At 44.3% G+C, this 15,791-nt stretch overlaps 1 protein-coding gene across 3 annotated transcripts; it reads left to right on the top strand.

Annotated features, from left to right (window-relative positions):
- Nucleotides 1–432: 432 nt before the first annotated feature.
- On the top strand, nt 433–15,619 carry LOC133402836 (uncharacterized protein C3orf20-like). Of its 3 annotated transcripts, none has more exons than XM_061677023.1 (17): nt 433–666; nt 743–816; nt 1,380–1,729; nt 2,199–2,228; nt 3,267–3,323; nt 3,401–3,503; nt 3,928–4,122; nt 4,979–5,128; nt 5,200–5,320; nt 6,390–6,509; nt 9,106–9,253; nt 10,350–10,542; nt 11,506–11,583; nt 11,996–12,353; nt 12,957–13,073; nt 13,272–13,414; nt 13,493–15,619. In XM_061677023.1, exons 1-17 carry the CDS (start codon nt 616–618, stop codon nt 13,626–13,628), a joined length of 2,424 nt encoding a protein of 807 aa, XP_061533007.1. In that variant the 5' UTR covers nt 433–615; the 3' UTR covers nt 13,629–15,619. The 3 variants fall into 3 exon arrangements, with proteins under 3 accessions (XP_061533007.1, XP_061533008.1, XP_061533006.1); XM_061677024.1 differs by having other exon boundaries at nt 11,996–12,362; nt 13,347–13,414; XM_061677022.1 differs by having other exon boundaries at nt 11,996–12,362.
- The last annotated feature ends 172 nt before the right edge of the window (nt 15,620–15,791 follow it).

Below are 15,791 nucleotides of genomic sequence, written 5' to 3'. Positions count from 1 at the left end.
ATACCCACACTTTCACCACTTCCAGTCAGGACGTGGATCTTTTAACACCCACAGTTTCTCAGGGGAAAGGTTTTAACAGCCAAACTTTTTGTTTGTTTTTTCTCCCCCTTGAGAACGCGGGTGTTTCAAAACCCACACTTTTCTCGGTGAAGCGTTTTGTACACCCACACTTTTCATCCCTCCCACGGTGGATGTGGGTGTTTCAACACCCTGGCTTTTCGTTTTACTCAGCGAGACTTTGGACATATTTTTTTCTTCTCGTCACACCTGCAGGAAGTGGGTGATTTAACACATGGATGGATGAGAAACCTCCATTTCCATTTTACGTCACACGTTTCGGCGGCTCCTTGTTGCTAGGCAGGATTGCGTTCTTCTGGGGACCCGCCAGATGACGTCACGATGCGACGGCCGCTGCAGCGTGCACCCGGAAGTGTCTCGCCGCGATCGCAGTATCACTCGAGTCCCGTGTGTGGAACTCGGCAGCGAAAAGTGTTCTGACGACGGCCGCTTTGTGTCGCTTGGTGACGCAGCTCGACGCCGCCTGCCTCCACCCGTGAGAGAAGCCGCCGTCATAGTCCAAGCTCGAGTCAGCTGAGTTCCCCCCCCCCCCTCCACATGACTTCGTTGACGGCGTCGTCCCCTCAACCGATATATTTCTTCGACCAGGTGGGCTCTCCCCGGCGCGCACGCCATACGACGACCCGGTACTCTTCAAACATATTCCCCTCTCCTCTTTTTGCAGCCTGCACCGCCGCGAAGTAAGAAGGGCAAACTTGTGAACGTGCTTAAGCCCAAAGACGAGAAGAAGGAAAAAAGGTAGGAAGACGTGCACGATCTGACACGGATTGTGGCGTGCTGAGAGCTGTTGCGTAAGCTTTCGGTGTCTTCAAAAAAAATTCCTCGTTATTATATTTATCTTGTACATTGTGCAGCGGTACAAATGGAGATGTACCAGAACCTCTCGACTGCACGTTTCTCGCCACGGCGAAATGTGCTCGTTTTAGGGGCGGTGAGGCTTTTCTTTTTTTTTTTTTTTGGTCGCACCTGTGAGGATGTGGGTTTTTCAACGTTTCAACTCCCGTCCTTTTCATTGAGCCATGTGGGTGGTTGAACACCCGCAATTTTGACAGCCACACTTGTTGTCACAACTGCCGGGCATGTGGCTTTTTCAACACCCGCACATTTCCTGGGCGAAGAGTTTGAATCCGCACGCTTTCCGTCGCACCTGCCGAGCAGGTGGATGATGTCGTCGTCGTCGTCGACGGCCACACGTTTCCCGGGTAAACGTTTCAACACCCACGCTTTTTGTCTCCCGTGCAAAGGGTGTTTTGAGCTTGTGTCAGTGTACCTACTCAGCCAGTTTTTGTCTCGCCCGACAGGTCCGAAAATGGCAAACAACTAAAACTCCTGAAAAAAGCCAAAAGTGACGATCTTCTCGAGACATCGACGGGCACAAAGGACGAAACATGCGAAGATGAGTCGGCGGAAGACGACACGCAGGACCCGCTGGCCAGCCAGAAGCGGGCCGCCCCTCGCTTGCTGAACGAACTGGGCCGCCTGCTGTACCGCAACCGGGGCGCCGCGTTGCAGGTGGCGGACATCCTCAACTACTCGGCCGACGCGGCGCTCAAGCAGCGCCAGTCGGCGAAAGATGCCGCTGCCCGACACAAGGCGGGCAGGAAGAAAAAGTCGCAAAAGAAAGCCGCAAAAGCAAATCAAGACACAACAGGTAAGGACATGTTTGTCCTGGCTTTCTATCGCTCTCTCGTGAGTGCATTTCTTCTGTGGAAATGGACACCGTTTTCCCATCGTATATCATTTTAACCACTCACGACTTGAGTCGGCAGAGTGATTAACCGCATATTTGTCATTTGTAAATAATAAACTGATAACAAAATACAATAAGTTGCATTGTGTACGTGTAGCATGTGGAAAACATCGTACCCTGTTGACCTAATGACAAATACGCGCAGGTTAGACGATATCGTTTCCTATGACAAACCAGGTATGTGAATGTTCCCTGAAAAGAGAGTGAAATTATAAAGACGCGACTAAAGTCAATGTTCGTCTCTGTGTTCAAAAGTGTAACTAACAAATAGATTGCACCAGAAGGTGGCGCTTCAAGGTCTTATTTGGAAAACTGTGTCACATTTGACGATCAAATCTAAGCCTCATGGTGTCTTCTTTTTCTTCATTAGAAGCTGCAGCTGTACCTAACGAAGTGTCCGGTAAGGCCATACTGGCAAAGAACACCCACACTTTTGCCAACAAAGGTTTCAATAATAGTAATCATTTTTTTTACACTGACGGGGGAAGTGGAGGTTTCAACACCCGGACCTTTCCCAGTGAAAGGGTCCCATACACAAAAAAACGTTCGTGGCACCAGCGGTTGATAAGAGTCTATCAACACCCAGACGTTCCCTGTTCTAAGGCTTAAACACCCACACTTTTCCCAATGAAAGGTTTCAGTACTGACACGTTTGCCACACCCACATCCGTTTGGTCATTCGCACCCACACTTTTCCATCAAAAGGTTTCCACCCCCACACTCTTTGTCGTAGCTCTGTGGAATGTGGGTGTTTCATATCCCACACGTCTCCAGGTGAAAGGGTTCAAAACCCGCACCTTTTGTCACCCGTGTGGTTATGTGCGTGTCAGTTTCAAACACCCACACTTTTCCAGATGATACAGTTTATCGTAAGAGGGATATGGGTCACTCAAAGTTTTCCGCGCCCACACTGCACCAGCGGGGCATATGGGTTTTTCAACACTCGCACTTTCACTAGTGAAAGTTTCAAACACCCAGACTTTTTCCAATGAAGGGTTACAATATCCACACTTTTCGTCGCACCCTCAGGGATGTCAGTCATTCAACACCCTGACCTTTTGCGGTGAAAGGTTTAAACTCCCACACTTTTCCCGATGACAGGTTTTATTGCCAACACTTTTTGTTCCACCCGTGTGGGATGCGGAGCTTCCATCATCCACAGTCTTTCCGGGGAAAAGGTTAAGAGCCCACCCTTCCCCCCCACCCACGTTGATGTAGGTGTTTCATCACCCCCACTTTACCCAGTGAAAGGGTTCACCACCCCTCAATATTCAACATACACTTTTGATCGCCCTTGTGGGGAATGTGGGTATTTCAAAACCTACACTTTTCATCGCACCATTGGGGGATCCTTTCACACCCACACTTTTCTTGGCAATAACCGATTTCTCATTGGTTTGTGTGTGGTGTCTGTTTTTCCTTTTTTGCACCCACGCAGCTCTCAGCCCCACACCCACGGATGAGAGCATGATCTCCAGCAGCAGTCGCGATCCAGGTGGGTGGCAGAGCGCTCGCTCGCCCGACGGCGCCGTCCGTCAGCCGAATGTGTCACTCTTCTTGTGGTGTGTCCAGATTGGTTCGCTCTGCCGCTTCAGGCCTTGGGTGAAGACACGCCTCCTTCCAGGGGTTTGTGTCAGTGGGTGGTGGAGAGACTGAAGGCCAGCAGAAGTCCGCAGTGAGTTCCTAATAAGACCTCATGCGTTTAGGTTCGATATTGTCCAGTGTGTCATCTGAAAAGCACGGACCTCCCCTCGCTACATACGGAGAGACAAGTGGACCTGCGCTATTTGGGGGATAGCGACCGGGCCAGACTGAGAGTCGGGAAATTGTGCGGACAAAAGAGAAATTTAAATTCTAATTTAGCATTTCACCGTCGAAAATGTTCTTTTTTTTTTTTTTTTTTTTCAATCTCATTTTGTTAGACTCCAATTCAGTTTTCAAGTTTAAATTTGTTGAAATGGTCATTTTGCCCCATATTACATTGAACCACATTTAATTGAATTTGTTTACCTTAAAGTAAATGTATTGTAATGTAACTTCCAAAATTGCAGTCAAACGATTATTCTGAGCACGAACGTGCCTCCGTCTCCATCTCGCAGCATAAAACCGCGAGTGGTCGATCAGGTGCCGAGCTCGCCCATCCTCCGTCACTATGTCGACGCAAAGTCGGGAATTAAGGCGAAGAGTGCGGTGACCGGTGAAGCCGACACTGTCGTCGATGACGTGACTCCTTGCCGGAAACCGCCGCTGAAGAGACTACATTGCAGGATCAGCAATGGAACTTCCTTCATTTTGTATCCTTTGCAGTGCGTTTTGTTGTTGCTGGGCCTTCAGTGCCGACTTTGTAGCACCACTATGTTGTCGCAATTCTAAAAGCCATCATTATTTTACAAAAACCAATGAAACAGCATGCAACTGCAATGGCAGAGTTCGCAGTCAATATTTATCTAATCATATGACAAAAACGGTTTTGAAAATACATAATGCTCACAAGAGATGTTGATTATGAAACTTATTATTGTGTGTGGATCGCTTTCCAGTTACGTTCCACGATATAATTCCGCAATGTTTAGAGAGACCATAGGGGAAAAAAATTACATATTTTTAGTTTAATCCATTAAATGCTCCTCCCGCACAGTTTAGACACATTCAAATTGATTGAAACCGTTTTTTAAACACATTTAAATTTGAACACACGTAATTGCAAGCATGTAGGGAATAAAAATAACTGAAAAAAACTTTAGTTTAAGCCCTAAAATAGTCCTTCTACATGCTGTAATCACATTGAAACTTATTTAAACACAATTATTCATACATTGTAAACATATAAGACATTTGAAAAAAATGTGTATAATAGAAACATCTGCGATATAGCAACAGATTCCTATAGACCTCCACAAGTGGTTGTGAAGGCCCTTGGCAGGTTACATTGACGTGGCAACATATCAAGGCTGAAATCTGATTGGACAAAAACAATCTTACATCCACAAACACAGACTGGAAGCAGTGCAGCCAAGAGAAACGGCACGAAAGGAAGAGAATCCGCTGTTGGGAATAGCATTCAATTTCATGGAATAAAAATAAGAATTTTGGTCGCTCAGGGCTTTTGATGGTGTTGGTTTCTGTTGCCCTTAACGCCGGACCCTCAAGCTACCCGTCAGGCAACATGGCCGTGTGCCACAGCCACTCGGGTCTTCCGTCGGGAGGCTTCTGCACCAACGTGTTCACCGACAGCCACACTCCCGTCATCCTGGCCACCGTCACCATGTTCGGCCACGGTTCCGTCTCGCACCCTGTCAGGTGGCTTCGGCGCCCTTTATTTTTGCGACGCGACCGCACGCCCGCTTTCTACTAAAACGATGCGCTTCCAGCTCTGCGGTGACAGCCTTGTGGGACCAGCACGGCGGTTTCGTGTGCGACCGGGAAGGCAATCTCAAGAAGGAGTGGAGCTGGAAGCCTGCCGATGAACAGCAGGAGAAGATTGTCGTCAAGGTGAATCTTAGAATTAATTGCATCAGGTTCTACGTTGTAAAAAACAAAAAACAAAAAAAAAAACACAACTATGGGACGCCATTCACATGAAAATATCAGCAACTGTGTTCCATCGAACACAATCTACAGTATTGTGTTTGTTGAACAACATATAGCATGTTTGGTACATTAGTAAATGTGAAAGGAAATGAAACAATTGATGTTTTCTAAATAAAGTCAACATTGAGGAAAGCAGTAAAAGTACTTATTTCTCATGAAATGAGGAACTACTTCTCTGCTCGTCCGTTTTGTGAAGTAACGTCAGAGCAGAACCGTATTGACATTAGCCACGCTAGTTAGCTTGTTAGCTAGTTATCGGCCTCGTGAGTGCGTCTACAGTACTTATTCTACCAATTGCAGAGACGCTAACGCTCGTAGCTGGTTGCGAGCGATCATTTCAAGACAGCGTCACGGTCATATATTAATTTGTTGCACAAAGTTTTAGTGCGCACACTGGTGTCCAACTCAAGGCCCGGGGGCCAGATCCGCATTTTATGCGGCCCGTGAAGCAAATTATGTGTGTCAACTTCCACGATTCTTGCTGAAATCTGTACCAAAATGTGCAAATTGTCACATTGCAAAAGAATTTTGGGGCGTTGCCAAACGCCTTTTTACAGTAACTTGAACAATGGCTGAACAAACTATTATCCTTCTGATTTCAAAACAAGTTATCCATCAATTTGTTGAGTATATGCAATAATATGAGGCGATGAACTATTGATATGGTTTCGCAGTCATAATGGCCCTCTGTGGGAAAGGGTAACTACAAAGTGGCCGGTGACATAAATGAATTTGACACCCCTGTTTTAGTGGTTTTGGAACTGACTTTTTACAACCAACCGCTGTAAACCTTGAAACGGGAACCCGCCCATGTCTCTTCAGGCGCTTCACGAGTACTTGCATCTTTTTATAGAATATGCAAGACAAACGACATGGTCAAGTGACAATTTTTTCCAATTCCTCAAGCATTCCTCCAACCTTGTAAACCATGCTAAATTTGCAACTTTTTGTGTGTGTGTGTGTATTCCAGCTGGCAAAGGGCATCTCGGTGCGACTGCTCAGCGGCACGTCGGCTGTGCTGTCCTTCAAGTGCGAGGACAACAAAGTTCAGCTCCCGCTCTCGGCCCTCCCGTACTCCGCAAAGGAAGCGGTAAGACTGACAAACATTGCGAGCCTTTTCATAAATATTCTGAAAAGTAAGTTTACAGTAAGACGTTCCTCTCCATTTATCATAATGACCATTTGAGGTTGAAATCGAAACTCTCTCACTGTTGAGTCGCTCTACATTTACCGGACACAATCATTAGGTACACCAGCACTTTCGAATGTGATTGATTCCCTTCTTTGGATTTTAGCTGTATCAGACATTTCTGTCTCAACAAAGGGACTAATCAATTGTTTTCAGTGACAATATTGGGTGCTAATTGAACAATCTGTTTATTACAGTGGTTGTGGTTTGCGTTACATAAAAAACCAAATTAATTACCATATTGTCAAAATTAAATTATTTTAAATGAAATAGTTTTACTTCTCCATTTGAACATGTAAACTGTGCTGAATTATATCATTTATTGCTGCTTTTTTATTAGTTTTTCCTGAGTTTTCTTTCATTTATCTCAGGTTTTTTTCTGTTTACAAGTTCAAATAAAGCGATCAATAAACCAATATTGTAAGGATATACTATTGTTTATTTTTTAACTGTAGTGAGGACATTATTCATTTGATTTCTTTAGTGTTTTTGCTTAATTAATGCAGCCCTATGGGGGGCACAAGCCAGTGCAAACTGTAGGCCGGTCCCAAGCCCGGATAAATGCAGAGGGTTGCGTCAGGAAGGGCATCCGGCTTAAAACTTTGCCAAACATATATGAGCGTTCAGCCAAAGAATATCATACCGGATGGGTCGTGGCCCGGGTTAACGACGTCCGCCACCGGCACCGTCAACCTGCAGGGCGCCATTGGAAATTCAGCTACTGTGGGTCGAAGTCAAAGAAGAAGAAGAGGTGGAAAGCGGGTTCTTCGGCAGAAAGAGAAGAGGAAAGCACAGAGCCTAGAATTGAATGTGGGGACTTTGAGTGTGGGGACTATGACAGGAAAATCTCTGGAGTTGGTTGACATGATGATTAGGAGAAAGGTTGATATATTGTGTGTCCAGGAGACCAGGTGGAAAGGCAGTAAGGCTAGGAGTTTAGGGGCAGGGTTTACATTATTTGACCATGGTGTTGATGGGAAGAGAAATGGAGTCGGGGTTGTTTTTAAAGAAGAGTTGGCTCAGAATGTCTTGGAAGTGAAAAGAGTATCAGATCGAGTGATGAGGCTGAAACTTGAAATTGAGGGCGTTCTGTGTAATGTGATTAGTGGCTATGCCCCACAGGTAGGATGTGACCACGAGGTGAAAGAGAAATTCTGGAAGGTTGGACACTAAAAAAGGAGAAAATGATCTATACAGGTTGGCCAGACAAAGGGATAGAGATGGGAAGGATGTGCAGCAGGTTAGGGTGATTAAGGATAGAGATGGAAATATGTTGACTGGTGCCAGCAGTGTGCTAGATAGATGGAAAGAATACTTCGAGGAGTTGATGAATGACAAAAATGAGAGAGAACCGTCCAGAGCAATGGTGAGTGTGGTCAGGAAGTGAAGAAACGGGTCCAAGCCGGTCGGAGCTGGTGGAGGAAGGTGTCAGGTGTGTTATGTGACAGAAGAGTCTCTGCTAGGATGAAGGGCAAAGTTTAGAAGACAGTGGTGAGGCCAGCCATGATGGAGGGATTAGAGACAGTGGCACTGAAGAGACAACAGGAAGCAGAGCTGGAGGTGGCGGAAATGAAGATGTGGAGGTTCGCTTTAGGAGTGAGCAGGTTGGATAAAATTAAAAATGAGCTCATCAGAGGGACAGCCGAGGTTCGATGTTTTTCGAGACAAAGTTAGAGAGAGCAGACTAGGATGGTTTGGACACGTCCAGAGGAGAAACTAGTGAGTATGTTGGTAGAAGGATGATGAGGATGGAGCTGCCAGGCAAGAGAGCGAGAGGAAGACCAAAGAGAAGGTTGATGGATGTCGTGAGGGAAGACATGATGGCAGTTGGTGTTCGAGAGGAGGATGCAGGAGATGGGCTGACATGGAAAAGGATAACGCGCTGTGGCGACCCCTAAAGGGACAAGCCCAAAGGAGAAGAAGATTGTTTTTGTTTAATTCATGATGCTGTTAATTTGTACATTTTTTTACACATACTATTTTCATTATAACATCATGAGGAGAAGTAGTCACTGATAATTTCATTATTTTTATAATGATAAAATGAATAAAAAAATGTAATTATCATAAAAGTAATTTATTATTATTATTATTACTACAATTACTACTACTTGTTATTTTTATTAATATGTTTGCATTTTAATCTATCAATTTGTAAATATATAATCCTGTTTATTCTTTTAACTCGCGGGCACTAAATTTTATATTTTTGTGTTCATTTCACGATACACGTGATTTGCACATTGTTAACACTTCTTACTGTTGTTCTAAAAATTGTCATATATAACAATAATAATTACTGCTATTATGAAAATTGTCATCAGTACTATATAGACGTTTGTCATTATACGAATAATACTCGATTAGCAGTAATGGTAGCGTTCTCAATCTGGCTCGTATCGGATGTCACCCGACCGTGCGTGCCGTCTGCGTCCATAATGCCGAGCATACGTAAGCGCACAAGTGTCGAGGCTGGGATGACCTTGTGCCCTCCCAGGAGGCCGACCAGCTGCTCCCGGAGGCGGAGGGGACGGTGTCGGCGCGCTGGAAGAAAGGATGCCACGTGATTGGCGAGCTGACCAAACTTCAGCAGAAAGTACGAGACGTCCTGGACGCGTGGCTGGACTATTATCGCGCCGCCACCGGTACCTGTCGCTTCTCACTCACGATGCTGCGGGTTGTGTTGTTATTATATTACGTTCGGCGGAATTAGTGACTACACGCAGCAGCATGTGAAATGAATACCTCTCAAAACTAAGCAGTGATGTCTTTGTAAAGGCAGGCGTTTTGGTATACAGTGAACCGCCGTTTATCGCAGGGGATACATTCCAGCCCCACCGAAAAGAATCTGCGATTATCAAGAGACCGTTTACATTTTTCTATAAGACCCGCTTGCGTAGTTTTCCTGAAAGGACGCAGCGCACGCTTGCTTTAAGATGTTTATTTGTCACACCCACTTGACTTTGGATTCCACTTTATATTGAAACACCGAGATATACACCACTTCTTAACACCAAGATATATTTAAACACCATATCATTTTGTCGAACTCAAAGTCCGCTAGCCTAGCTCAATGCTAACATGTAGTTCGAAATGCCGTTCCTGACGGGAATGAGCAGATCTTAAGGTAATTTCAGTGTAAACAAACAACAGCTACTTAAACACCTGAAGCAGCAACACATTCGACAAAGGAGAATTAAACATGATGTTTAAACACCTAAATGTTCAACCAAACCATGCAAATTTGTTGAACAAACGTCTGCGAGCCTGACGCTAACATATGTTGTGAAACGCCATGGACAGGCTAAGAGAAATATTGTAACACACGGAGCAGCAACAAATACAAACGGCGTACAACAACGCATGCATATATTCTCTGTGTGCTGTGGGAACGACGACAATTACTGAAGTTTAGTTGGGGACCTTCGCTGCTTCTTCTTCGTCTGTTACACTGCATATCTTCCAATAGACCTCGGTGCTGCCTGGCGTGTTGCGGCCCAATGTGGTACAACACCGAAGGTGCTCCACTGTAAATTCCGACTTGCCTGTACGCTGTAAAAATCCATTCAAAATGATCGCTTCAAAATCGCTACTTATGGCGAGCGGGGCTCACTGTATCTCGTGTATTGGATCTCACTCGATTGTGCAGTTGTACCAAATGTCACAGCATCCGGCGCACGGACCTGGGAAATTCTCCAGTAATGCGGCAAGAGTCACGGTACAATGTTGGTCCTCACGCAGGCATCAAGCGCTGTGAGAAAAAGCCAAAGACCCCAAAGGGCAAGCACAAAAAACGGGCACATGCGTCCGCGCTGCCCGTCAAGAAGTCACCCGAGCGGGCCCGCGCCAAGCCGGCCAAGGCCAAAGAGAAAGTACCTGAGAAACAAGAGCCGCCCGCTAAGAAAACACCGCGGGAAGCTCAAGCCAAGCAAAGGTAAGCGCGCTTCTATTTATTTGATATTCCATTGCAACATGCTGCCAGGTTTTTTTTTTTTTTTTTTCCCCTCGAGTTTGTTGTCACATTTCTGTCGGGCCAACGATACATTACTCGTGCACTCGCTGTAGTCGTCTCGCCACGCCGCACTATTTGCACCAATACTGGCCACTCATGCCATTTGCACACTGACTGAGGAGCATCTGCAACATTTGCACAATCGACATTGTCACAAATGATCGCACGACTCGTCACTTTAAACTGCGTACGCTCCTTGAAGTCTCGGCGCCCTTTGCACAATGGTCCTTGCACCGGACTATTACGAGATTAGCCATTCAAGCTGCTCTTAAGTGCTGGAGGACTTTGCGTCTTTTTTTTGCACAATTACCAGATAACTCGCAAGCCTTTCTCGCTCAGTGACTGTTTTTCCTCAATGTCTTCGTGTCTCCAAAGTGTTCCCTGTCAATTGACTGCCTGTTGTCGCACTCGAGCGGCTCCAACTCCCGGAGACAAATTCCGTGTGTGTTTTTTGGACATACTTGGCAAAATAAAGATGATTCTGATTCTGAGCATGATTATGTGCGACGAGATCTGGACACGAGCAGATCCGCTCGCTTATGTATTATGTGTAATTTTTAATAACTGTAATTTTCAACGATCGTAATCTTAATTGTAACTGTAATTGAAATAATACGATCTTGTTTTGTCTTAATTCAATATGAATTTATGAAATAATTTTTCAGTCTTATTCATTTGAACATGCTGTCCTTTAATTTAATTTATTGAGCTATAGTTTAATTTCAATCCCAATTTTAATTTCAACTGTTGTTGTTAATTGTAACTATAAATGGATTTGATTAATTGAATTGGTCAAGTTTTATCTAAATTATGTACAAATGAGCTTTGTCAAAGGTTAATTTGGGTGTCAGTGAAGATGCAAAAAACTCATTCTGTATGTTTCAGGGTACCCGCAAAGAACACAAAGGAGCACAGTATGATCCAAATCGGACCCCTTCGCATCCATGGAAACATCAAACAGGAGTAAGACCATCGCGCTGTGTTGGGAATCCATCCCGAGCCGCTACTTAGTGCCCTTCGCCATTTTGTAGCGCTGTTCCAATGTGTAGTGAGTATCGATTATCCTCCAGTCCAGCCCTTAGTGATCGGTGAGTATTTGATTCATCGTTTCAGCACTGGAGTCAACTCGATACTGTCGTCCAGTGTACTGTACAAATCAGTATATAGCGATGAGGGAGCAGAGATCGGCATCGTTCACTCATTCCCTACTCCCTCGTCACTCTAGAGGGGTTTGAAGTGGACATTTCAGGAAGGATCCCGGTCCGCTATATGGACTGAGTGACTGATTCCCAACACAGATTCCCATATAGGAGGAAGCAGTTGATTGTCTGTATTCTTCGCATGTTCTATTCTTAACCCGACTCCCCGTTGCCAGGTTAGTGATCCTTCCAGACCACCCCGACTCGCGTCTGTCCAGCCTGCCTCGCTTCCCCGCGCAGTCCCGGCTGGCGCCCTCGGTGCCGCTCACCGTGTGCCCGCTGCTGCTCCGGGCGGCCCTGCTCAAGCAGCTCAAGGGGCACGGGCCCAAGAGGTGCTGCTGCAGCACGGCGCTGATGCCCGTGCTGCTGGACACCGAGTACGACGCCTTCATCACGGGCCAGCCGCAGTACAGCCAGCAGATCCTGGTGGTGGTGGTCACGCTGCCCGTCAAACCGGGCGCCACGCTGGAGCAGGACGCCATCCAGCAGCTCTACCGCAGGAGCAACAGGAAGAGAACCATGCCCTGCGCTCAGGTGGCAAAAGTACTCACGCGCCCGACTCGTTTATTTGCGAGATTATGCAAACACTAGAAGCGGTCAAAGTAAAAAGAACTGGCAAGCATAAAACATGTGAGCGGCTTCAGTGCGACCTGACACTTACTGCAAAACGCACTTTCTGAATTTTTTGTCTGAACAGAAAAACACAAGTTTCCCTGGATCGGTATGTTGTGTCAAAATCAACCGACGACGCCCGTATTTTGTTCCGGAAATCACGTCACGGCCCCAACGCCGATTGTTACGGTTGTTTTTGTGTCCGGTGTCAACGCGTCGTCAGTCGCTAATCTTCGCCTCCGTGGTAGCGAATGAGCTACACTTCTTACCACGCTCCTTTGTATCGTTTAACGTCATCGTGGACGGGCAAAGACGGAAAGCGTGATGCTAATTGCTAAGCTATCGAAATTAGGGATTGGGTGACACGGTTCACTCGTCTCCCTATGTCTGGCTGGAACCGCGTTGTAGCAGAGCGTACCCCAAGTTAGAGCAACAAAATAAGCCAATGAATACGCATCTGGAGAAATGATTGTCAAATAATTCAATAATAATAATTCAATCAACGCATTGTTTTCCCGCGTTCAGTGCCAGATGGACTCGTTTCGCCTGGTGAGGTACGAGGTGTCCACGGGGGCGTTGGGCTGCCCGGTTGACAACATCCTGCTGCAGCATCGACACAACGTCGCCGCCGGCATGATCCTGGTCAGTACTCTGTGTCTTCGCCCGGTGGGCACAACATTAGGTACACCGGCACGTTCTAATGCCAAAATAATAGTCTCATCATAATTTTCGGATACTCGGTGTGCTAAAGTATTAGAAGTAAAAAAAAATGTAATATGAGAATAATTGGAAAAAAGAAAAGAAGAATACATCAAATCTCCTTGCCCGTCAATATGTTAGATGTACATCCGAGGGCGACTGATGTTTTTGGGCTACGTCGCCAACGGTCGCACCTTCTCCGTCTTGGACCTTCAGAAGCAAATCTTGAGAACCAGGGAGAGCTACAGGTTGGGGGCGAGCCTCCCTCCGGACTACAAATTCAGGTAGGACTGCATCGACTTGGCAAACGTCAAACTAAAAGGCGAATATGCTCATGTCATTATAAGCCTTCGTACTTGCAGCGAGAGCGCAAAGGTCAGCCTTTGTCCCTCGGAAGCGTCGGACGCAAACAACGTGGAAGAACCGGCGCTAACGTTAACCAACAACATCATCGCGTTGACTCAGTCGCCGGACAAAGAATGTGTCGCCGAGACGTGACTGAATCAAAGGAGCTGATGTCCTGTCAAATGGCTTTTGAAATCACGAGAAAAATATTCCATGCTTTGAGAATTACATTTGTTGAAAAGAAACAAATGTAGCATGAGAAATACTTTGGAACTTCTCGCAGCGAAGAGCACCAAGGCAATAAATGTGGTGGCTTTCCGATATTGCCGAAGTGTACACCGCGCGGTTTATACTGTCCATGCGATCCAATACGAGATCTGTTTTTCAATGACTGGAAAGTGCGACCTTGTCTTATGAGTGCCCCAACTTAAGAGTTTTTCCAGTTATGAGGTGATTTTCAGTTATGAGTGGGCTTCAGATGCTGGAGATAAACATTCTCTGTCGTAAAGTTAAACAAATACTAAATGTAAAACGGTCCTGTAATTCATATCTGTATTGTTGCAAGCATTAAGCGAGCAAAAAAAAAAAAAAAAACACATTTTCTTTTTGAATACCTTTATATTTGTTAAAAATGTTGGGCCGATTTATCAGTTGTCGTAGTTTTACTCTGCTAAATATCAGAGTTGGCATTGGCCTCAAACAAATCCATATGGGTCAGGCTGTAATGTCGACATGTCTTGCTGCACCGTTTGTGTTCAAATAAATATCTGTTGCTTTCGAGGTTCGACCGTCCGCCATTTCGTTAGCCTGTCCACAGCATCGCATTGTGATAGCATTAGGCTAGCTGATTTTCTTCAGACAGTGATGTGGTTTAGCTCTTTTGTTTAATGTTTAGTTTTTGAGGAAACCAACCGGGCGTGTCAATAAACAGCCCAAAGCCTCTTTTTTTGTCGCAAGAATTGTTCATCAGCCAAACCGCCTGGAAAGCCTCACGAGTCCGCTCAGCCGTCAGTCGTAAGTCGGGGTAGCACTAATGCAATTCCCGCTAAACCGTGAACATATTTGGTGTAGAAAGGAACAAGATGTGTGTAATATTCTTGTCAGGGTGAACATGACGTATTGTCAACAATTGCACATTTCTATTCTGGTAAATTGCGATAAGCCGCAGATTTTTGTTTTCATGGTAACTTTAGAGATGCAAGCAAATGTGCTTGAGACTAGACTCCTAAAATATCTCACACTTCTCGTGTCATTTACGTTTAGATTTATATCAGTTACCTCAATAGAAATGTAGAATAATTATTATTTTTTTTTAGATACTTGTAGCACGGTCGGCCGAGCATTTACATGTCATTTTTTTAAAAGTTAATTTCTCTGCCTTTTTCCAATATCTGGTGATTTACAATGTATTCATTTATGTCATTCAATAAATGGTTGATTGATTTATTGCATCTATATCAGCAAAATATTCAGTACCTCATTTACTTTATTATTGTTTTTTTTTTACTTTATGAATGATTATTAATGCATTCGCAAACATTTCTATTGTTGGATAATTGGTTCATTTATTATAATGAAATTATGAATAATGAAATAAAAATGAACTTGGATTAATATCTTATTAAAACAATCAATAGAATATAAATGTAATATAAGTATAAAAGAATATTCCTTAAATTCCATTATAATTCACATTTTCGGATTCAGTTCGATGTGCCTATTTTACATAAAATAATTGTGAAATTATTTGATCATTGATTGTGGCTTTCCTCACACAAACACAAAATAATCCATGTAAAAAATTTTTGTTTTTTTTTGTTTTTCCCCCAGTAATAACTGACTTGTTTCTGGTTTTGTTTAAAAAAAAAAAAAAAAAAAAAGGGCGAATTTGCAAATGAAGTGTAAATAAAAAGAAATGTAACTTCATTATTGGTTAGATTGTATTAGACTCTCTAAATAATCTAAATCAATGGAAACAGTGGTTAAATGTGAAATGTAAATATTTCCTGTAAAAAGCTTTAGAAAATATGATTTATTCTTCTCTTTGCTCATTTTTCCATTGAGATTTGTGTTTTCATGTATAACATAACATGTCTGCCTTGTCTTCTGTGTGCTGAATAAAAATGAACAAACGCAGAATATAATTTCTTTTGTGTCCCCCAAATGTTTGCCCTCAAAGAAGAAGAAAAAAAAAGCTTTGTAAATCGTATTAGGGCGCTAAAGTATAATGAGAGCAAACTACATTTTTACAAAAATCACAAACTTCTTTCACAAGAGCAAAGGCTAATTCGAAAGAAACATTTCCACCCTGTTAGA

This window comes from Phycodurus eques, chromosome 5 (assembly GCF_024500275.1).
Source record: "Phycodurus eques isolate BA_2022a chromosome 5, UOR_Pequ_1.1, whole genome shotgun sequence".
Taxonomy (NCBI): Eukaryota; Metazoa; Chordata; class Actinopteri; order Syngnathiformes; family Syngnathidae; genus Phycodurus; species Phycodurus eques.
This window is presented reverse-complemented; position numbering and strand designations above follow the sequence as displayed.